The sequence below is a fragment of the Cololabis saira genome, chromosome 24, assembly GCF_033807715.1.
Source record: "Cololabis saira isolate AMF1-May2022 chromosome 24, fColSai1.1, whole genome shotgun sequence".
Classification (NCBI taxonomy): domain Eukaryota; kingdom Metazoa; phylum Chordata; class Actinopteri; order Beloniformes; family Belonidae; genus Cololabis; species Cololabis saira.
In genome coordinates, this window is record NC_084610.1 from 9688730 (window position 1) to 9712458 (window position 23729).

The 23729-nt window shown below is 39.1% G+C and overlaps 1 protein-coding gene across 2 annotated transcripts; it reads left to right on the forward strand.

Annotated features, from left to right (window-relative positions):
- Positions 1–23191, forward strand: LOC133425223 (radixin-like). 2 transcript variants are annotated; one of them, XM_061715954.1, is made up of 16 exons: positions 1–182; positions 2428–2522; positions 9966–10049; positions 11397–11492; positions 14209–14331; positions 14501–14652; positions 14819–14902; positions 15009–15155; positions 16201–16297; positions 16404–16567; positions 16940–17070; positions 17401–17561; positions 17673–17765; positions 19254–19490; positions 19763–19810; positions 20421–23191. In XM_061715954.1, the coding sequence occupies exons 2-16, from the start codon at positions 2511–2513 to the stop codon at positions 20583–20585; spliced, it is 1794 nt and encodes a 597-aa protein (XP_061571938.1). In that variant the 5' UTR covers positions 1–182; positions 2428–2510; the 3' UTR covers positions 20586–23191. The 2 variants fall into 2 exon arrangements, with proteins under 2 accessions (XP_061571938.1, XP_061571939.1); XM_061715955.1 differs by lacking the exon at positions 19763–19810.
- The last annotated feature ends 538 nt before the right edge of the window (positions 23192–23729 follow it).

A 23729-nucleotide genomic window follows, 5' to 3' on the forward strand; every position in this document is an offset into this window, starting at 1 on the left:
CACTTGCACCCCAAATCGCCTTATGGTTGTTTAGACTTCAACGCTTTTCGCATATGTGCGGGCATTTCTTTTCATTTTTCGACAAACGCAGCAAAGCAACGAGGAACTGGGAACAAAAGCGGATTTTTCATCGAGATTATTGGGTCCCATCTGGTCCCAGACCGTCTTTCCGCCGAGCTCCGGTGAGTCGCCTCTCCCTAAAAGATGAGCTTCTCTCCAAGTTTCGTCCTCGTGTTCGCCCGGCTCACACTTAACAGCATAGGGACGCACTCAAACCAGGCTTTTGGTGGGATTTAAACGCAACACTTCTTATTAAGGCGGTAAATGCGGCACATTTATAATAGCAGGACTTTTAATGCGTTTGTAAGTTGGCCATCCTGAGCGAGGCGAAGCTCGGCCATCCCGTTATGTAGACTACACCCTTTATCTTGAAAATGTCAGCTCTTCGGGAGCCACACTTCCACTCCTCAGGGGGAATCTGCTGTATAATAGTTGGCTTTGATGTGTTCTCGTGAGATGGTATTTTTTTCTGGGAAACAAGGTGAATTTGAACGTTTCTGCCGTGTCATATTGCCGCTGCTAACATGCTGCCAGGAGAGCAACAGTTGTCTTGTTGAGTTAAATTGTGGGCAGATTACAGTGACAGCAGAGTCGGCGGCAAACAGAAAAATACCTACAAAAGGCTAGAAAACAAACAATTCAAATGTAATAATTAAGCAACATATTTTATTTTTTTAAATACCTTTTTAATTTAATAAAAATGTTTTAAACTTTTTTATTTATTTATTTTTTGGTGTATTTTTTGGTGCAAATTTAAAATGTCTAAAGGGGGGAAAACTTTTTTTTTTTTTTTAATGGCAATTTTGAGGGGAGCCGCTACATGTGTGCTACAGTGAAACTGCTAGCTGGTTACTTTCATTGACACTATTAATAAGGACATTTAGAAATATTGGATTTTAACCTTACAATTTTTTTTTAATTCAAATTTTTTTCTTAAACTCATTTTTTAAAATGAGTGGTATGTCAAACATTTTTAAACACCTTTTTGATTTAAGAAGAATTTATAAATATTTCAGGACTTTTTTTATCTTTTTATTTTAGTGTATTTTGATTACCAATTTTTAAAATGTCTAAAAGGGGGGAAACTTTTTTTTTTTTTTTAAGACAATTTTGAGGGGGTGGCCACAGTGAAACTGCTAGCTGGTTACTTTCATTGAGACCGTTTATCAATAAGGAAATTTAGAAATATTGGATTTTTAAATATATATATTTTTTAATGAGTGGTGTGTCAAAATGCCAATTTCCTCCCATTCTCCTTCACAGTAATCTGAACATTGGATGTAGTCACATCCCAATTTCACATTTCACTTCTTTCATAATTCAGAATGTATTTATTTTTTACCCCCACTGTTGACTTCATATGAAGTCTAAGATTAATTGTACCATAATAGGTATTGCTGAAAACGCAGGACTTCTCAGATAAATGACCCAAACTGGGTTCTCCAATTGCTGTTTAAGTTGCTATGAGGGTGTAATTTGTGAATTCCTGGAAGAGAAATGTTTTTTTTGCTTGCCTGCCACCATGAGACAAAGTATCCCTGCTGTATTGAATGTCCTTAAGCAAAGCCATGCCTAAAACTTATCATGTAACCTTTCATTTGAGCAGGCTATGGTATGTTAGTGAACACATGGAGCTTTGAGATTGTGAAATTCTATCTTTTACACACCATTAAGCCATACAGCAGCTCAGGTGTTACTCATGATGTGTCTGCACAAAGGGAACCAAGGGAAACTCTTACTTTTCTTGACTCATTTGGTATCGTATTACTGTTTAGCACGGGTCATTTCTAAACTAAGCTTGTTCTGCTGGGAAAGTAATAAAATACATACCGTACATGTAGCATGAAGTACAGCGAGGGAGACCTCAACAAAAACAGTTTAGATACAATTGATTAGAGAGAGAAATTATATAAATATTTTGTTGTTCAGCTTGGATAGTTTTCATTTTCACATATTTCAAAGAACAGGTTGCGTCCAAATAAACGCCATATGTGCTGTACAGTATAGTGGCAGTGTGACGTGAGCTGAATGCATTCATTCATTCAAACTGGGGTTGATTTAAATAGTTCTGAGCAGTAAGATAGGATTTTGACATCATATATTGTGGTGATGGCTGCTGTTGCTGAGCAAAATTGTTGATCCATTGTTTTTATTTTCTAGCATGAGTTGTGGAAACTCAACTTATCCAATGTCGTAACTGACTGTAGCTACATTACACTTTCACTTTGCATCATTTTCTGCTGCAGCTAAGAGGCAAATTTTCTATAAGGACTACCTCATTATTGAAATCAAATTTGCGTATGATTTAATTACAAAAGTTTTCCCCATGTCCCTTATGTGGCTAATGGTAATAATTTTCACTTTCAGATCCTGTGATACAGGTTTTGCTGCCGTCCTGTGACGGGATTTATCCTCTCAGCTGTTGGGTGTAAGGTGGAGAGGAAGCAAAGATGCCTAAACCGGTAAGATTTGGAGGACATTTGGGTTGCAAATACATTTCGTCATACTCTAGTCTACAGATATTCTTTAAGTAGAAAGAAACCCACAAAAAAGACTTGGTTAAATCCTGCCCTAATTGACTTTGACTGTGTGATGAAAAAAGCTTATTTCAGGGTTAAATATTTGAGTCTAAAGCTTTAAATGGTGTATTTGTTCCTCCCAAAAGTGCTTGTAAAAACGGCCTCCTTACAAATGCTCTGTAGTTACTACAATTCCTATAATTGAAACCTTTATTTGAACATTCTGGGAAGTGGCAGATTTATACCCTGGGCTCTTCCCACTCCTTGTATTCTTCCTCCGAGTAAACAAGTGCCAGAGTGTGAAGTAAACTGCCTGACCCGCTGGCTATGAAGCTGCAACACCACTACAATTGTTGAAAGGTTGGAGGGGATGCCAGAGTGTGAAGATGTGAACAACAGAAAAACAAAACCAATTAAATTCAGTCTCACGATGACTGTCTGTTTTCCACAGCTATGAGAGCCTTTTTATCCATAGCAAACTAGAGTGGATGTTGAATAGAGCTGCAACTAACGACTATTCTGATAGTCGATCAGAAGGCACCCCTGAGGTTGAATATCTCATTGTTGGACTACTACTAGCAGCAGAGCGGCATGTCATGCAGGCCGTTTCAGCGTATATATACAACCTGCATCTTTACAAGTCATTTGACGACTCAATGTGCTTCTCAATGTTAATAATTTTTATTTTTTTTTTGCTGTTGAGTTCCACACACTTAACCTAACATTTTCACTGAAGGGCACTCCGTAATTACCCCGATAAGTTATTTGTTTTGACTGGTTATCTTCAAGCTTCTATGATTGTGTGCTGTTTCACTCCTCGTTTTACCTCACTTTTCTTCATCCATTTGATGAAATTATTCAAGCATGTGATTCAGTGTAATCATTTTTAATTTCTGTTCATTTCCATGCCTGTTTTCAGTGCTGGGCAATCCAATTGGCCGTTGTCCTTCCCATGTAAAGCAGAAATGATGATCAGCTAATGTGGGCTGACCCTTGTAGAAGGACACTTATAGATATGCTCGTGAAACTTGTTACTTGCATCAGTCTCCTTCTGAAAGCATTCATAAGCCCTTTTCAGACATAGAAGAAAAAATTATTAGGTTAATCTATTAAACTAATGGCATACAGTCACTTTTCTGTGAGGTTGCCAATGTGAAACTACAATGTTATTCTGGGCATGAGATATTTACTGTTTGGGGAACGTTGGACAGTACATCGTGAGATAATCGACTGAAGTCCTCATATTGTCTTGGTTTTCTTACATCATTATGATGTGTTGCCATAGCAATTCATAATAGTAAACGTAACTGTGTCAGTGGTTGTATAAAACCTACCAATGGTGGTTTTACACAACTAAAGCTTCAGGGTTATCAACTCAAAACACTACTTTTTGCTGACCCCAAGTTAGTTTATCTTTTTTTTATATCTTTTATAACATAAGATTCCTATTAACTTAGCAAGTGTGCTGCGTTGTGTTATAAATGGTGGTAGATGGGAGCCACTGACAGAGCAAAAGCGTCAGCTGCGTCTCACATCTGTAAGCACATTTTGTCTCATTCGCTTGTCACAGATGCTGTGAAAATATTACTGCATGCTGCAGTTTGTATTTGTGGTTAAGATGGAAAAGGAAAACCTTGAACAGTGCTGCTGGATTCTTATGAATAGTGATCATAAGCCAAATTAACCCACTACTACTGTACCCACTCTGCTGTGTGTTGATCCATTCTAGTCTTAACTGGATACAAAATCTGTGCTGTTTCTTTAGTGGAAAGATTTTAACGTAAATTATTCTGAAGCCTACATAAGAAAGCTTAATAAGCTATTTGCAACAGACATCAGGCTTCTAGTAATCTAATAATTTACATAACCCATAAAGAATAAGAACCATTCATTGGAAATTAGTACAGAAACATAAATAAAGCCTCCAATTTAAGACGTGCACAAGGCAGATGTGCCACATTCGTAGCAGAACAGGAGATAACGTCATTAGAAGGGCATAAACTCTTTTAGTGGTTCTACTTTATCCAGTGGTGACAGCTATGGTATTTGTTAAATGAGACTGATTATTAATTATCAGGGTTATTTTTAAATATTTCTTTTATTATGATATTAACCCTAAATTACGCCAAGCTTACTTATGCCATATCACAAGGGAAGCACTTCTCCTGCTTTGTGGGTGGTGGGTGGAGGTTGAAGAAACTTCAGAAGAGGAAGAGCTAGACTGATATCGTTCTTCACTTCCCCCTCTTGTTCCCTGAGTCACAGGGGAACGGTCCCAGAAATGGATCTGGTGGCAGCGAAGTGCCGACTGCTCTGCTGAGTGCAGCTTATGTGTCAAACAATAACTGACAGCAAGTATAGCCTTTCACACGGGACACTGATATATAAAACAGAGGAAGCACGTGGAGGGTCTCTCTGACCTGGCCACCCCAGGGAACGGTGTCAGACAACGAAATGTCAGTCACAAAATGATAAGAGATTGAGTTGAACTACATAGATTAGGGTTTAATTTGTAGTAATAACAACTTTTTCTCTTAACATACAAGTGCATGATTCTCAGTCACAGGTATTTGGCTTCTGAAGGCAACCTTTAGGGTTTCCTTTTAACTTGTGAGTAGTGGCATAGTTGTCAAAGCATTACTTTTACATAGTGTTGCTATAACTGCTGTTCCACTATACTTTCATTTCCTAGATTTGTGCAAAACCCAAATATTGAAAAAGAAATCTTGTAATGGAAATGGCTCTAATTTGAAAAAGAATTCACTGTCGCAAAAACCTTTTCTATGCTTTCACAAGGTGTTTTTCAGTGATCATCCAATGCCTTCATCATCTGACTATATTGCGCTTATTTGAAAAACATTATTCAATGGAGGCACCAGGCCCCGCAGCACAACTTCAGTTGCAAATTCAGAGTTTCGATTTTCTTCTGCAGAAAAATGTAACGTAAACGTGACTTGTAATACACATAAGGTAGCATACTGTCAATTATTTCTTGATATGCACATTAAAGATTCTTTAAACAATAATTAAAAAAAAATCTGTTTCAGTCTATTAGATTCCCATCCAAAGGTACAAAATATATCTGAGATCTTCTGTCATCACTTATAACTGGAAGTGTCAATGCAAAGCTATTTTAGGTGCACCAAGGCTCCATCACAGCTTTTTCATTGACGGATCCATAGCTTGTTAGATGCCACGAGTGGTGGATATGCTGGTTTTTATATGCAGACTTAACGATAAGAGAAAACGATTTTGAAGTATTCATCTTCTGAGTGCATTCAGCAAGGATAAATTAAATGTGAGCTATTCCCATTTCTCCTTGCATCAATCTCCCACCCCCTCTCTTTGGTCCTCTTTGTGGGCTGGAGTGCAGAGGAGTTATAAGGTGGCTGGTGAAGGCCCTCATTGCTTCCTAGCTTGCGGCTGTTTTCCTGTTTGCTGGAGAGGGGGCCAGTGTACTTTGGGGGGCTGGTTTATGTCAACATCCTGGCACTATGGAAGTAAAAGAGCAGCTTGTAGAGAAAGCTTTTCTATCAGGGAAGGAAGTAATTGGAAAGCTGTAAAAAAGGGTGTAAATATTGGGAATAATATTAAAATATAGGGAACTATGGGATGTAAGAGGTACTTGGAGCCATAAGAAGTAAGAAAGCTGTGTGGGTTGCTTGAACTATAGATGGACACGTTGTGATACTGGTGCATGCCAAAACTTTGTTTGACCCTTCACCTCATTCAGAATATAAGTGATGAGTTGTTGTTTTTGTACTTACTTGGAGTATTGAAAAGTTCCTTTCTGTTTTCATTAAAAAAAAAAAAAAGTCCCTTATTCGTTGTCACTCATCTTTACATTTCTCCCTTCCTCTGAGGACAGCCTCGCTCTACAAGTGGGTTAATAAGAGGGACAGACAGTTGCTCGGAGCCTAGCAGACCAGATTAACAGCTCTACTGATGGAAGTGTATGTGTGTTTGTTTTAAGACCTCTCTCAGCAAAGCTTCTCTAAACAGCTTACAGTAACTAAACAGCTGCACATTTAACAAGGGTCAAATCTGAGTGAGAACTATTCTTTGCAACTGAAATGGAGAGCAGGATTTAGAAACATCAAAAAATGAAATCCTCAAAGTGGCCATGATAGGATTTTTGTTTATATAACGATTGAGGCTGGACCTTCTGTTTCACACTTCGTCAATTAGAAAATAGAAAATGTTGCTGGGAGTTTTAAAAATGTTGTCACCAGAGCTTACAAATGTGTATTTGGATGTCAGACCAGTGCCAAACTAGAACTTCTTTATCAAGGGGAAATTAATTTGATCAAGTCACGCAGAGCTTTGTTTCATTATATGGTATGGTAAGCTATGTACATGTAAGAAATGTTCTTTTTCACTACAGGTAGTACCATAATCTAGGTGGTATGCTCTACTAATTGCCTTAAAAATTTTCTTCCATCTACTGTTAACTGTAGGATAGTTTGTACCTCGTGGACTGACCACGGTGTGGGTTTGTCATTGTTGTCATTGTTGAGAATTGTATGCTTAAAACAATGATATTCCTGCTTCTTTTAGTTTTACTTTGACTTTTCATAAATGATGTGGTGTCTTTATAATGTAGTATCACTTCAGCTTGCCTGGAACCTCAATTAATGTAGTACCGAAACAGTATCTGTAACATGCATGTAGTTGTACTTAAAATGGAAAAAGCAAGAAGTCTTGAATGTGTACATGTTGTTTTTAGGGGTGGGTTGAAAATATCGATATTTTATCCATACATGTGTAGGAACGATTATCGATACATAAATCCAAGTACCGATTTAAATTTTTTTTTTTTTTAAATCCCTTCCATTGCCAAAGCAAAATTGGTATTGTAACTAGAATATCGATATTGTATCGGAAATCGTATCGACTTGGGACCTATTGTATCGTATCGGGAGGTCAGTGATGATACCCAGCTCTAATTGTTTTCTATTCATGTTTGGTATTATTTATTTATTTGTATATTACTGGTTCAACTCTTCCCTCAATATTGTATTTTTAATTGGAGTAATTTTGTCTTTTGTATACAGACTGCTAGGTCCCAATCGCTATGGCTCGTGCCACCAGATAGTCTTCATAATGTGTCCTTAAGGGATTGACTTGCAAAAGTCACTCCTTCTAGACGATTCAGTCGTTGGAGTTTGTGATTAGCTCCCTGAGTGTCTCAGCATGTTGTTGTTTTTGTTGTCGTCCCTCGTTTCCTCCCCCTCAGTCTGCAGGGGAGAGAGGATTAACTGGCCGTCTGGTCAGGATTCCTCCTCTTCACCCTGTGAGTTTGCAATGTTTTCACACACACATGCGCACAGGTTCGCGTGCTCACTTGAGACACAAAGGGTGCTTCTCTCACAGCTGATTACCGATGGGAGGTCAGCGGCACTCACACAAGGGTTGGCAAAGGCAGGTCACTTGGAAACCTCAGCTCAGCATAATGTCCTTCATAAGCATTCATGTAACACAAAGTCAACGAGGCAGGTTCTCTTAAAGTCATCACTAAGCCTTAAATCTTCCAGTCGGTGAAGTGAACCATGAATATTAGTTTTCTGACGTTGCTTTTGTGGGCTGCTCGTCTGCACCAGCAAAACCTCTCGCGTCTGTTGGTGCAGGAAACAAATAGTCTTCACACCATGCTCGTATCCACAACACAGCAGGGCTACCACTCGTTGCCAACAATGACCTCTCACCCTCTCTTTCAGTTGCAGTGCATAAAAATGCTCGTTGCTAAGGAAGATTTGTGCTACTTGTTTGAAATGTAGAGAAACAAAACGCAGCTTGCTGCTAGAATGCTGCGACTCTGGATGTCCAGGCCTAAAGACAAGTATGTCTTCATGTTCAAATCAATCAACCCTGTGTGTGTAAGTGACAGAGAGGTGCTGTAACGGCAGCGGGAGCTTTTAGCCTTATACAGAGGGGAAGACAGGGTGTGCCAAGAATGTACTGAAGCGCGGTGGTTCTGCTTTTGCAGCTTTGCTGTGCACTCTGCCTGTGCTTCACTCTGCAGCATCTTATCTGAATATTATTAAAGGATGACACCATAAATGCAGTTTATGTGCTTTATAGTATACACATTGGCCAGATTCTATTAACTAATTCACAAATATGGATTTCAAACACTAGGAATTATGTTATTTGAATGGATTTTTGGGTATTACTTATGCTTCATGAAGGAGAGTTTATGCAGGTTAACCTGCATAAACCAATAACTTAAGTATTAAATGGAAAGGTGATGGATCTATGCAGCTAAAGTGAGCATGTGATTACCGACATTTACTGTATAGACACACATTTCTTGGATTATTCATTGTAGTGATGGTGAGAGAACCCACAAGAGGGGGATCAGTGTAATTAGTAAGGACTTCTTACTAATTACACTGATGGGAAGTTGCATTGCCTCATTTTCTTTTTTATGTTTAGACTTGTATGGTTGACTGGACAGTAACCTCACTGTAACTGAATCTGAAATGGGAGTACACCCCACATCATCTCTCGCTTCCTGTTGCACTCCCTCCCCAATTCATGCAAAACTGTATTTATACACTCTGCCTCTCTTAGCCTCACACCTTCGCCTGTACTTTCTACACTTTCACAATGAAGCACTGCTGAGGGAACATACTTAATAATGTGCGAGTAGATGTGGGAGGAAGGATGTCGGATGCCTCAGAGATCAGCCCTTCCTCGTTATGTGCCATCAGCTGCCACTAGGCCCACTGCCAGTACCGCTTAACAAGGCGCAGCCAATGACATGCTGTTGTCCTCTGCTCCACCCACCAGAGGCCTTTGAGTAACAGGCTGCTGCCTTGAAAAATGGGGCTTGCTCACCATGGACGAGTGCTTAGACTGTAAGATGGAAACAATTTGAGAAATTGCTCAGAAAGAGAGCAAACATTTTCTGCTGTTGTGTTCTGTTGTGCAAGTTCTGCAACATCTACAAATAGTGTTTCCCACCTGAGGAAGAGAAAGACCATACATGAATTCAGTATTGATGCCTACATCCAGAATGCCTCAATCAGTTTTATATAGTATTAATTTATTTTTTGTTTTTTGTGTGCAAACAGACAAAAAGTTAGTTGTGTAATTTTACTTTTTTGTTTTGAGCTGAATATTCTATCCTTTATACAGATTGTTTGCAATTCTTTAGTCAATAAAAACATTTTTTTCTTTTACAGTTGTTGGTGCAATATGCACATTGGAAGTGCAACTAAAAATCTAAAAAAACAAATCAGAGTTTAAACAAAACAATTAAGCAAACACAGTTCAAAATCCCTTTTTTATAGATCTCGCGGACATCTGGAGCATGCATGTTTTAGATCAGTCTATGTATTACTTATCTTGTTGACCTTGAAGCCATCATCCTTTTGTTTTCAGATCAATGTCCGTGTGACCACCATGGATGCAGAGCTAGAGTTTGCCATCCAGCCCAACACCACAGGAAAACAACTGTTTGACCAGGTAAGCAAAACTGGGACGACCACAAATCTTCACATGGACACATCTATTTATATTTTTGTTTTTTTATATTAGAGTACAAGCATGTATTGTAATCACGCTAAGATGATTTTACTCCGCAAAATAACTTTTATAGCCAGGCACTGAGATGAACAATGCCTTCCCATGTAACAAACTCTTAGGGAATTTTCTCAAATTCGACAAAATTAAAGTTAATAAATATAATTTATTCAGCCTTGTTGAAACTTTAACTGACAACTATGAACAAAAATATTTTAAGTGCCTTTGTTGAACTTTTCATTTGTATTTAGACATTGTTCTCCAATAAAAATGTAGATATTTTTATTTTATTTGACAGCAGCAGACTAAAAAAGGGTTTAGAGAAGTTCTAAGAGATACTTGGAAGAGTCATGTATAAGTCATGTGGTTGTCATGGATTTTGAAATTGGTTAAATGCAACTTTTTCACAAACAAGTATAGCATGATATAGCACACTATGCCACTATTCAACCAAACATAAGGAAAATCATACACGGTTCATGAATACAAGTATATCACTCAGTATTTTGTAGACAGCCTGAAGGAATCATTGATGGAAAAATGATGTAATCTGCATTATATCAGTCTCACATCTTGGTGGAAGAATGTTAGCATTCTTCTTCTTCTTTGCAACTTTGATTCAGTTCCTTGAAGTTTGAGATTTTTGTTTATGCAATGGTATAAGAGCCCAGAGCATAATTTCAGTTGAGCCCAGTGAATCCCAAACGATACAACTGGATCAAATATTGAAGTTTTACTTGTGTTAACCTGACAAAGAATTGATCAATGCTTCATTTTTGTTGTTGTTTTATTTATTTAAAGTGGCGGTCTCCTGTCCAGGTCCTCGAGGGCCACGGTCCTACATGTTGTAGGGAAGGGTTTCATTGATTATTTTAATTTGTGGTTCATGGCAATGTTTAAAACTGAATGTTGATATCCACTTCAATCAGCATTGTTATGGCTGCTACCTCCATCATTGTCACAAGCTCACGTAGTTGCGTAACAACTTCCCCCTGGCGGTTTTCTTCAATTGTAGACATATCCACAGCATAGTAGCATGAGCTCTTAAATTGAACTAGTTTTTACCAAAAAACATGTTTCTTTTGTTGCCGCAAACTGCCGTCTGCTGTACAGTTGTATTTGTGGAAAGTGTACATCATCTCACCACATTATATCTCCTCACCTGTATCCTGTCTGCCCACATTGTCCTGCTTAAAAGTTAAATCTACTGTAGAGACGATTGTTAAAACAAAGGTTTTAGTAAGCATAAACATTTCAAATTCCTTTTTATTTAATTTTTTTCCCTCCCAGGTGGTGAAAACAGTGGGTCTGCGTGAGGTTTGGTTCTTTGGCCTACAGTATGTGGACAGTAAAGGCTACGTCACATGGCTCAAACTAAATAAGAAGGTATGTCTTCTTTTGCTTTAATCTTCTCTTTTTGTCACCATAATTGGTTTAATTTTCATTTTATGACTTAAATTTAATGTCAGGACCCTTTTTATAACAAAGCTAGTGTCTGTTTTTGATTTGCCTCAGTGATCTTCTGCAGTCTGTAGCTGCATATGTTCCCTTTCAGCAACTTAACTCTCCCTCAGACCACCACACCCCAACACCCACACTATTAATGTTTGTGTGCTTCTGAATGCGCTTAACAGAAAATTCCCCCACACACTACTACTAGTGTGTGAGGTGTTTGTGTGTATGCATGTGGGCTGCTGGCAGGGTTTCCTAACAAATGGAGGCTCATGAAAATCGTTTTGTATGTCAGAGCGCCTGCTGTGTGCACATGTTCAGCCCACCACCAGCATCTGTTACTGGATATCAGAACTTCTTGTTGTGCTGACAATGACAGCATTTATTTTGTGTATCGTCCAATGAAAATGCTTCTGAAGTACAGTCCATTAACAGGCCTTGTCTTATATTATAGTAATACAAATACTGTGTTTCTGTTCCTTTTTTTTTCTTTTCCTTTATGGTAAAAAACAAACTCTACAAATGTCTGTCACTTAGATCTAGGTGATGTGGACAACATTTCATCTTTGTATTTTTAGACTGCGTTTAGGAAAATGGGCACATGAAGTACTTTCCATTAAATGTTAACTTCTACACAGTATTTCTTAACATGCAACTAAAAAGGTAATAGAAAATAATTGGTTTATATGTTGGCATAGACATCTCTCGTGAGTTGTGCATTATTTTACGATTCTGACTTGGGGAAACTCTGAAATTCAGATTTTATGAAGTCAGAATTGATGCCTTTTTCTAAGGAATGTTAATGTCCTCGACTGGCTCTACTACGCTATCATGTGTGATGAAGAGGCCTGAGTGCAGATATTGATAAGGTTAAACAGACTAAATCAGCAGAGAAAGTTCAGATTCACCTGTTTTTATGGGCTCTGACACGAGCAGATCAAGCGGCTCTAATGTGAAGGGAAAAGTACTGTCTCAAAGAAACATTAAGTGCATATCTGTTATGAAATATTCCTGTTTACATATTGGTATTACAGTATAGCTTAAATATCAATCTATCAGCCCTGGTGTGGATACTTGCACACTTTGACTGCAGCAATAGCTGATACTAAGAACAGAGACGGCAGTGGTTTCTGTTCTGTCTCAATGTTCTTGCTTAGTGTCGTTGAGGTGCGTTCTTGTGTCATCTCATGGTTGTATAGTCTAGGCTCTCTGAATTGGGGAAGGATATGAAGTGATCTTGAACAGAAAATCATGAAGTGAATCTGTGCAACTACATCCTCATTTTCAAATGCTTTGTTTCACCTATAAACATTACGATGCACCCCCTTCGATTTACAAAGTGAAATAGAGTCCGTAACAGATCAGAAAATAGTCATTTTCAAGGGTCAAACTTGGCAAAGTAGCCTGGACATCTCCTGTCATAGGGCTCCAACTAATGACTATTTTTATAGTCGATAAATCTATCAATTATTGAAACCATTAATCGCCTAATCGGATAATGAATTGCACAATGGTTTAAACCATTTTATTTAGATATTGGGTTTTAAACTTAGCCTAAGACTGTTTAAGTCATGTGTCAACTAACAAGAAAACATTAAAAATAATTTCTTCAGTCACAAATATGTGATTTATTTAATGTGTTATGAGCAAACGTTGCTGCTCATAAGACTGCAAAATTAGGTCAAGTTAAAACTCCTTTATGACCATCCCGATGTTGCCAGCAGGATTTGGCAGAGCACTTCTCATAATCATAACTCCTTGACCTTTTAAAGATATCTAGAATATTAACAAACTACCGGAAGTGAAAGAGGACATGAAGTTGGTTGTTGTGAGCGCAGAGGATGCAGAGGACAAGGTTAAACGGGGGCAGATGATTTGCTGTGGTGACCCCTGAAGGGAACAGCTGAAAGGAAGAGAAGACCGGAAAGCAGAGAGTACATGAGTCCTTACGTCCCCGGGACTTCTGAAGTACGACCACAGACGAGATTCCCCACCGTGTCTCACATATTTACAGTCTATGATCACACATTTGTAACATTAGCTTCTTACTTCTGAATCCTTTTTTGCCAGTCAAACATTTTAATTGTTTCTGAAAGTAGGAACCAAGAACTTTCTAGTGGTGTACAGGATGACACGGTAGACATTACGATAAATGAGCAGTGAGTCTCTTTATGGAGTTTTGGATGGAAACATTTGAGATATTTGGACCTTAATCTCAGAAAGAAAGGAAAGGAAAAAAAAAAAAGCCAAACATGTTTTTTGTCATGAGAGTACAAGTTTCTCTGCTCTGTATCGCTCACAAGTGAGACACTCCCACTAGTGGACAGAGAGTTGAATATGACATCAGCCACATGAAAACACAGACAAAAATATCAGTATTTTTAAGCTGTTACATTGACTGATGCCATTAAAAGAAACATGAATACCATTATTCCTTTTAAGAAGTGTTGTAAGTTCTGATCCGCAGCATGAAACAAATGTTTGACGACATAACCAACTAATAATCAACTATTAAATCAATTGTCAACTGTTTTTGCCATCGATTTTTGTCGACTACGGTGGCTGTAAGAGACTAGTGTGGATGTGACCTTAGATATTAAGTTTATGAGTCTATGAATAGATGAATCTAATGTTGGAGTGTGCCTTTCAGGTCACCCAACAAGATGTGAAGAAAGAAAACCCTCTGCAGTTCAAGTTCAGAGCCAAGTTCTTTCCTGAGGACGTCTCGGAGGAGCTTATCCAAGAGATCACCCAGAGACTCTTCTTCTTGCAGGTAACCAGACACCGTCTTCTGCCTCACACTCAGATTTTATCTAAATGAATTATGTCAGGATATATTGTATCTTAACGGGTTTGAGTGGTTAATTTCTATCACTCTTATGACTTTTTTATCTCAATAGTATGTAATTATGATTTGATAAGTAGATGTGTATACTTCATAGGTCAAGGAGGCCCTCCTGAACGATGAGAACTACTGCCCTCCAGAGACGGCTGTGCTGCTGGCTTCATATGCCGTCCAGGCCAAGTATGGAGACTACAGCAAAGATGTCAACAAGCCTGGGTACCTTAGCCACGACAGACTGCTGCCTCAGAGGTACACAATTACGCACAAATGATGTTAAGACTTGCATGACTCCATGAAAATGACCCTCTTTTCACAGGAAAACTAGGGTACATCCTCTATTAAAGGTTTATGTGGCTTCCTCTTGATATAGCAGTTTGGATATTTGATGTTTGATGAACATTATTCTTGTGTTTAGAGTCCTGGAGCAGCACAAGCTGACGAAGGAGCAGTGGGAAGACAGGATACAGACATGGCATGAAGAACACAGAGGAATGCTCAGGTGTCTGTCAAACTCACATTTCTTTTAAAGACAAACACTGTATTTGCATTTTAACAAATGTGTCTTGGAAAATGTTTAAACTTGATCCTGTTTTCCTCTTTTCAAGAGAGGACTCGATGATGGAGTATCTGAAGATCGCCCAGGACCTGGAGATGTATGGTGTCAACTACTTTGAAATCAAAAACAAAAAGGGCACGCAGCTGTGGCTGGGTGTGGACGCTCTTGGCCTCAACATCTATGAGCATGAGGATAAGTAAGAGACTCTTAAAGAAAGTGATACAACTACTTTGGGGAAAACCCATAAATCTAGTCTGTACTAGAAGTGATGAGATCAGGCATCAGCTTCTGAATGAACTTGTAATTGGAGAGCATTTAGAGGTATCAAAATAACCCATAACTCAGTCAAATGCCTACAAAAGATAATGAGCCGCAGTTCAGGTGATTGTTTAATGGCAGCAATGCCGGTTACATGTCACAACGAGAACAGCTGCAGGTGTCTTTCAGTGCACGTCATCATCATGATGTCTGCTTTACCTGCATTCACACAAATCTGAGACAAAGCCGTAAAGTAATTAATTTTGACATATGACAAGGGAAATATTGATTTTCATTGATTTACATTTTTGTTGTGTTTGCATAACTGATTTTTGCTCTTACTTTTATTTCACCCCGAGGAAAAAACACTAAGTTTAAATTCAGAGGTTGCATGAAACAAATCTTAAGTATTTTTCTGCACTTTTTAAGCTACTGGTCCTTTTTTTCTTCCGTAAATTGTTTGTAACTTTGTGAGAGCCTGTGCCTTTTAGAAGATGATTTTAGTTTAGAGGAAACAAGGCTATTTTTAGAACTGAAAACTAAGGGAAAGGTGGGGAAAGGAAGGCTGGATCTATCCATTGTATTAGTGTCTTTCCTGTCCTTTTTGTCCAGATTTTTCCCCCCTGTTGGTAGAAGAGTATATATTTAATAACTACTTAATCACTACTCTTGCTCCATTTCCTCTCATTGCCACTCACCTTTGTGTTGTTGCCGTCATCGTAGGTCCTCTGTCTCCATCCTAGGGAGACTGTGGTGGCCTAGTTTCTCTCTTTCTGTTGCCAGCAGCCTTCAGACTGTCCCTTTCATTTTTAACTATTCGTTCCTGTTCAGAGACAACTCGCTTTAATTGATTAGTTGTGTATTGCAACGTTGGTTGATGATTGTCAACCAACTGTTTTAGAGGCCTGTCTGTATATAATCATGACACTGGTATGCACGATCAAATGTTCCTACTATATGCATTTCTTTTTTCTTTTCTCCAGACTGACACCAAAGATCGGTTTCCCTTGGAGTGAAATTCGAAATATTTCTTTCAATGACAAGAAGTTTGTCATCAAACCTATTGACAAAAAAGCACCTGTAAGTGATATATTCATCAGAAGAACTGGAAAAGGGACAAATGGTTCATTGAGAGCGTTGTGTAAATGTTTCACTTTTCTTCTTTTTTTTTTTCCAACGCCTGTAGGACTTTGTATTTTATGCTCCGCGTCTGCGCATCAACAAACGTATTTTGGCGTTGTGTATGGGTAACCACGAGTTGTACATGAGGAGGAGAAAGCCCGATACTATTGAGGTGCAGCAGATGAAAGCCCAAGCCCGGGAGGAGAAACACCACAAACAGATGGAAAGGTACTGCGGACTGAAAACAAACATCTCTAAATCACAGTTTCTATTTTCTGTCACTTTCATTTCTTGAAAGTATCTTTCAAGAAAATACTGTGTAAAGTGTTAGGCTTGACCAACTACAAAATACACCACAATAAAAGACCATATAAGTCCAATATTTCTTATTTAATTACAAAATAGAAGGTACAGAAAGCCATCCACTAGAGGGCAGTCTTGATCGTGGTGTGAGGAGGATCTGAGTTTCCAGCTTGCTTTTATACAGATCACATGTAAATGGCTTGATGTCCTTTTCGTCGATGCAGCTGTTGAAAATCATTAGATTTTTATTTTTAAATGCACTCATACATCTGGGATACGTCTTGCACATGTTCTCAGGGCCCAGCTGGAAAACGAAAAGAAGAAACGAGAGCATGCAGAAAAAGAAAAGGAGAGGATAGAGCGCGAGAAGGAGGAGCTGATGGAGAGACTGAAACAGATCGAAGAGCAGACAATGAAAGCTCAGAGAGGTAACATCTCCTTTCCCCAACAATCTTTGCCAGCTGCCTCCTTTGTGCTTATTTAATGAGTTTTTCTGTGTGGATCATAGACGTGAACAAGTTTGCATATTAATCATTCATTGTTCTCTTTATGGTTTAATATGTTTTTATACGTTCAGAAACACCTGTTGCCATAGTTTGCAGTGATCACACACATTTAAAATATATCTGTAAGCGTATCCTCTAATTAAATCGACGCTACCTGAAGAGATCATCCATCCTTAAATTTGAATTGTTTGTATAAAAAAATGAACAAGATTGGAAGAAAAAACAGCATGTTGTGCGTTTGCTCCTGAACAGAGCTTGAGGAACAGACTCGTCGGGCCATGGAGCTGGAGCAGGAGAGAAAGAGATCACGGGAGGAGGCCGAGAGGCTGGAGAGGGAAAGACAAGCAGCCGAGGAGGCAAAGTCAGAGCTGGCCAAGCAGGCTGCTGACCAGCAGAAGACCCAGGAGCAACTGGTGGGTCCTAGTGTTTGCCCATTCAGCACTCTGGTGCTTTTTGTTTAGATTATTTAGGAGGGTTGTTTTGTTTGCAGTGTGTTTAATTGCAAGGTCTGTATGTTATACCAGGCTGCTGAGTTGGCTGAATTCACAGCAAAGATCGCCCTCCTTGAGGAAGCCAAGAGGAAGAAGGAGGACGAGGCCACTGACTGGCAGTACAAGGTACTGGATTACTCATCAGCTTTGATGTGGTGGCTTAGTGTTACAACTTTTTATTAAAATTCATAAATTGATAAAACAAAATTAAGTTGTCAAGAATGAAATATTCAGGGTTTCATTGTTTCACCTCTTGATGTTCTTACATTTCTGAATGGTACAAGTTCCCACTGACAGATGATAAATGTTGTTTTTTCTCTAAAGAAATGTTAGATTTTAGATTCTTTATGCTGCTGAGGTATATCGACTTTTACATCCCTTCTTCTGGTGACATGTACAATTAGAGTGCTGTTTTTAATGAAATAGTCCATAATTGCATTAAATCAGCTGCTTCCTTGCCAGTTTTTTTACTTCCCCTCATCACTCACAAGGCTCTACGACCCACGCTTTTCCTGTGTCTACAAGCAAACCCGATGAACTGCAGACCTCCTCCGCTCCTCCTCATTGTCACCAGCTTAGCAACGTCTTTTCAGAAACTATCTAATGTTAAATCTGCATACTTTTTATTTGCACTCTACACTCTCCATAAAAAAGGCCAGCAGAAACTCCTAGAGGACACAAAGACTAATTTTTCCACCTACATGTTTCTGTCTGTTACTGCTGAGTGGCATTAATGACAAAAGAGACAAGGAAGCAAATTTACAGAGACTGCAAAAGAACTCTCATTATGGAAATGTTTTGTATTTAAAAGGTTAACGTAGATGAGCTGGTTCGTAATGAATAACAGGAAAAACTGTCCTGATGTTTGGAGTTCAGGGGCCGGATTCACCAATATGATCTTAAAAATGATCTTAAGAAATGTCTTAATATCTAAAATTAAGAAGTTCATAAAGTTCTTAAGTGCAATTCCTCAATATTTTCTTAAGAACTGTAATTTCTTACGAATTTCTTATTTTTCCTACTTAAGAACTTCTTAAAATATGGCTGTATCCGAAATGGCATACTTAGTACTACATGCTACATACTGCATCAGTATGTACTGTATACTGCCTACTAAATGAACGATTCAGTAGCTGCTCCAGCAGACCGTTCACACAGCAGTATGCAGCCAAGTATCCCAGAATTATATTATAATATTATTATTCATTTCATTATATTCAGTCGATGCACCTGAAGCGAGACTTTATTGCGGGTCTTTGTTTGTGCATGTGCAAATGTGTTGAAAAAGGTGATATTAGAGGCTTACCTTTTCACAGAAGAAATGTTAAAACAGGTCAAGGTTGTCTTAAAGTTAAGAAAAAGGTCAAGAACAAATTTGAGAACTTTTAGAAAATACTTAAGAACTTTTTTGGAGAATACGACTTCTTCTCTTTTTTCTTCTTAAGACTGAATTTAAGAAAAAAATGACACTAAAGAAGATTTTTTTTCTTAAGAATGTTTTGTGAATCCGGCCCCAGTTCTGTAGGACACGCATTCAAAGTGTTGTACAGCCCACCACCTTTACCTGTTTGCTGCCTGACTCGTGTCCTTGTGTCCTCGCGCCCCCACCTGCAGGCTCTGTCGGCCCAGGAGGACCTGGAGAAGACCAAGGAGGAGCTAAAGTCTGCCATGACGGTGGTGCCCGTACCTCTAGGCGGCCACAGCGAGAGCGAACACGACGAGCAAGATGAGAACCACGCCGAGGCCAGCGCAGAGCTCTCCAACGAGGGCGTGAGCCAGCTGGACCTCCGCAGCGAAGAGGAGCGCGTCACCGAAGCCCAGAAGAATGAGCGGGTCAAGAAGCAGCTGCAGGTGAGGACAGGGTGAACACTTCTGAGGCGTCCGACACTCCCAGTGAAATCTATAGCTGTCCGGGATTTACAGTGTTTTATGTAAATCCTGATAAACGCACAATATCACTAGATGTGCACAGAGATGAGGTCTAAAACTAAATTACTCCTAAATGGATCAAAACTCATTTCAGTTGAACAATATGTGTCTTTGAAATAGTTCATTTTTGGGTCATTCAATCAAAAGACACTAACCAACACAAATAACAACAAGATTATATTATTTTCTAACAGCAATTTGTTTGCAAAGAAGAAACACGGGCCAAGCAATGGCAAATCAGGGTAAGATAAGGCATACTTGTCTGTCCGCTCTTCTTTAATCTCCTGCTTTAACGGGAGACGTGTCGGCTTAGACTGTAGCCTGGGTTCAAAGCAGACTTCCAGACCATCAATCACAATGGATGGTTTCCAATCTAAAATGTGTTTCTGGTTTCAACTGACATCTCAAAGACTGGTTTTAAACTCGGCTACAGCGTAGGCTGGGACCTGTACTGAAGCTTTAGCCAGAAAGTGATTAAAGTCAAAAAAAAGGGAGAAAAAAGGAATTCATCTACTTTTAAATTTGCCATGACCTCCTTTTTAAAAGAACGATGCGTCAAATCACTATGAACGCTGTCCACTGCTTTGTTTTCTACATGAGTTGTGTCATCAGTCAAACGCTGAGAAGATTACAACACAGACAACCAAAGGGCTTCTTACATAATCAGATGTTTAGGATAATTTCCTTTTTTCCAACTCCTGCGTCTGTCCTGTGTCCTTTTCCACTCGTCCCATCTGCAACTTCTCTGCCCTCTTGATATCGTGCTGTTTTTACTTTATTCTATGCTTACACCGTCTTGTCCTCACTCTTCTTTTCCATCTCCTCATCTTCTTTTTGTCTCTGCTTTCCCAGACATTAAGTTCAGAGCTGGAACAGGCCAGAGACGAAACCAAGAAGACGCAGAACGACGTGCTACACGCCGAGAACGTCAAAGCGGGCCGCGACAAATACAAAACTCTGCGCCAGATCCGATCGGGCAACACGAAGCAGCGCATCGACGAGTTTGAGTCCATGTGAGGGCCGGTCCTGTCCCAGCAGCCATCTGGCTTTCAGGGGCACTGGCTCCAAGACTTTCCCCTGAAACGACTGCTCAGTGTTTTATTTTTTTGTTGTTTTTTTTTTTTTGATGGACGACAGACGCTGTCGTCCTCGTCTCCCTCAACATATCCAGGCAATCTGGTGAAATCCTCTCGTCAAACTTTTGCCAAACTCCTGTCCAACATCTCCGTGTTGGGATTCCTCCCTTATCTGGAGCTGGATACGCGCCACTCTGAACAAGCAATTTATCATCTCCAATCTCCAAGCGGAGAGAGAAAAAGAGTAATTGTAAGACCAAGACTGAAATTATTAGAATATTTGTTTTGAGTAAACAAGGCCATAGAAAGCTACTTTATTTTCCCTATTCTTTGTGGTTTTGCTGTCCTCATCTTGTTCTTAAATTGTTTTTTTTTTTATTCCCCCTTCTGCTTTGGTTGACTCATTTTATCGATGATGCCCTTTTCTTTTTGTTTGTCAAACCCATTAAGTGAGTTTAATCCGAGGAAGCGGGTTAAGATTTGGGGAATTAGTGAGTTCACTAGCTCATTAGCAGTCAGAGTGCTTCTGTTACATCACATCAAAACGTGTCATGCATAATATTTGCTAAAGAGCTGAGGTCAATTGACTGTATACACTCTATTCAAACTATAATTTAAAGTGACATTAATAGAAAGAGGAAAAAAAAAGATCCTGCAGTTCTTTATTAGGTTGATTACTGGATGTATTTTGAGATTTAAAACGAACAAATCCTTCCTGTGAATGAAATCGAAGTGAACTGACCCTCGCGGGGGAAAGAACCAGTTATCACGCCGCAGGTTTTGACGAGTGAATGTAGCAAAGGTAACAAAGGGAAGTTTTTTTTTTTAGTTTAGTCAAACACGTAGAGGTCATAGGATGGCATGTAATCAGCTTCTGCCACTGAGCTGTCACCCTCCAGGTTCAAAGTATTATGAAGATAAGCTAATTGGTAGTAGTGTTGTTGTTGTGTGTTTTTGTATGCGTGTACTTTCCAGTTGCATCCTAGTGTTTCATTCCTGGTCACCATCGATGGTTTTCTCTGCCTGCCAGCTCACAAAGGAATCCAGGGAATTCAGTGGAGAGACGGAAAAACAGATGGATCAAAGAGTCCAAGCTGTTTGTGTCTGTCCTGGTTGAGTGTTTGTAACTGCATGTGTGTGTGAGGTCATTTCTGTGTGTGTGTGTCTGTGTGTGTGTGTGATGGAGCTGAGACCTGGCACCTCTCTGGCTGGGGAGCTTATGAAAACATCGGTCCCGACCCGGGGCATATATCTCTACCTCAGTAATAATAGCCGTGGTGGCTGTCAGTCAAACACTCTGAATGCTCGATCCCGTCCCTGCCTAAAAGAACGAATCTGAGTCCTGATGTTGCTCGTTTGCTGTTACATCTTCAGGTGTTGCTCCTGCGCAGGCTACCCAGTTGCTTTCTGACTGTGGTTTAAGGTTAGAAGAGAAGATTTAAGATTTGCCCAAGTGAGAACATGGATCTGAAATGTAGACCCATCGTTACACGAGTCTCGCCCAACCTTGCTCAGATGTTGCAGGTTGTTTAAACTGGATTTTTTTTATCCCGATCAGGTGCTGCAAATATCTGAATATAAATTGTATTTTCAGAAAAGGCTATGCGAAGTTGTCTAATAGGGCCCTGGATCTGCAGAACCACCTGTGTTAAACACTCCTTTTTTTAAAAAGAGGATTCTTGTGTGCTTGGATTAAAATGGCCTTAAGTGTCTGCTCCTAATTTCTGTCTCATACAGTTTCACACTATTGAAGCAACTTGCAGATATGGAGGGAGATTTTGGAAATGAGAGATTAGTGAATCTGTAAGGAGATGAGTATCAGAGCTGTTAATGGAAATGGAGAAAAAAGCCAATTTCTTCCCCTAAAAAGTCTTTTTATGAATTGAAATCTTAGAAGAAAAAAAGACAAGAAAACATGTCCCAGGGTGCGTTTTTGAAATGAGTGAACATTACGATTTTTTTTTCTGTTTTTTTTTTTTTATTTTAGTAAAAATATAATGAAAAATGTTTATGTAATTTTGTTGTGCTCCACTTGACAGCTGATATAAGTTTTTTTTTTTTTTTTTTATAGTCAGTTTTAAAGTTAAAGCACCTGTGTGAAACGAGACTGAAGGCTGCCTTTTGTGTTAAACTTCAGTGTCTAAGTATTGTTTTACCATCGCAGGTAAAAAAAGACAAAAAAAATCCTGTGCTTCCAGCTCCTGTTTTTGTATCATTTTCAAAGACCCCAAACCAGTAGCAGGATTTGGAAATGGCTTCATTGGAGGGGAAAACTCTTCCTGACATGTCTGCACTCTAAAACCCTGCGCGTACGAGCTGGTAGGCTTCAGTTTGACTCCTTTTCTTCACAACGTCCCCTCCGATGAAGCTGACGCCCGTGATGATGCCTGCTCTGGCACCAGCTGTCCGCTTTGCTTTGCTTTTCTTTTCCTTCTCGTTCCTCTTCCCTGCGTTGTGTTCATGTTAGTACTCTTTACTATAGGAGGCACAGGGGGATTTCAGTCCTTTTCATTGGTTCTCAAATAAAAGTTTTAAATTTTAAGGATATGTTTTGGTCACTTTGTGTTTTTTAGACTGTTTGTCAACATTTTTGAACCAGAACCACCATTCGAGTTCAGTTTGACATTTACGGTAAATTGCTCACATCAATGACTCATTTTAAATTGTGCAAATGTAAAATAAAGCATTGTAGGGGAAGGGTCAATATCTATTCAGCGGGTACGTAATCTGAGGAAAATAACCTGCATTTATCATAAAATAATGAATCTTACTCTGAGCTCTTGCAGCTTCTGGAGAGAGATGCATTCCACCCTGACTGTATGTTTATCCCATATTTAATTAATTCTGTCTTTTTAAATGTCTCTTTCAGCGGCAAAATGAAAGAATTAGGGTGAAACAGAATTATTCAGACCAGCTTGAATACAGATCCATCTTTATTGGGTTCTGATCAGTTTCTGAAATGCAGCATACCCTGCTGATAACTGCTGGTTGCAGTATTAAAAGGTGAGTAACTGATGTTTTACTCTTAAATGTTCAATTTGAAAAGTAAAATCTGTAAAAATTATCCAAAAACGGTGCATCACCT

Excerpts from the sequence above, each read along its gene's own strand:
- LOC133425223 (XM_061715954.1), top strand. Across the intron at positions 16,298-16,403 it reads CTATTGACAAAAAAGCACCT|GACTTTGTATTTTATGCTCC; the intron begins GTAAGTGATATA and ends CAACGCCTGTAG. Across the intron at positions 17,562-17,672 it reads AGAAGACCCAGGAGCAACTG|GCTGCTGAGTTGGCTGAATT; the intron begins GTGGGTCCTAGT and ends ATGTTATACCAG.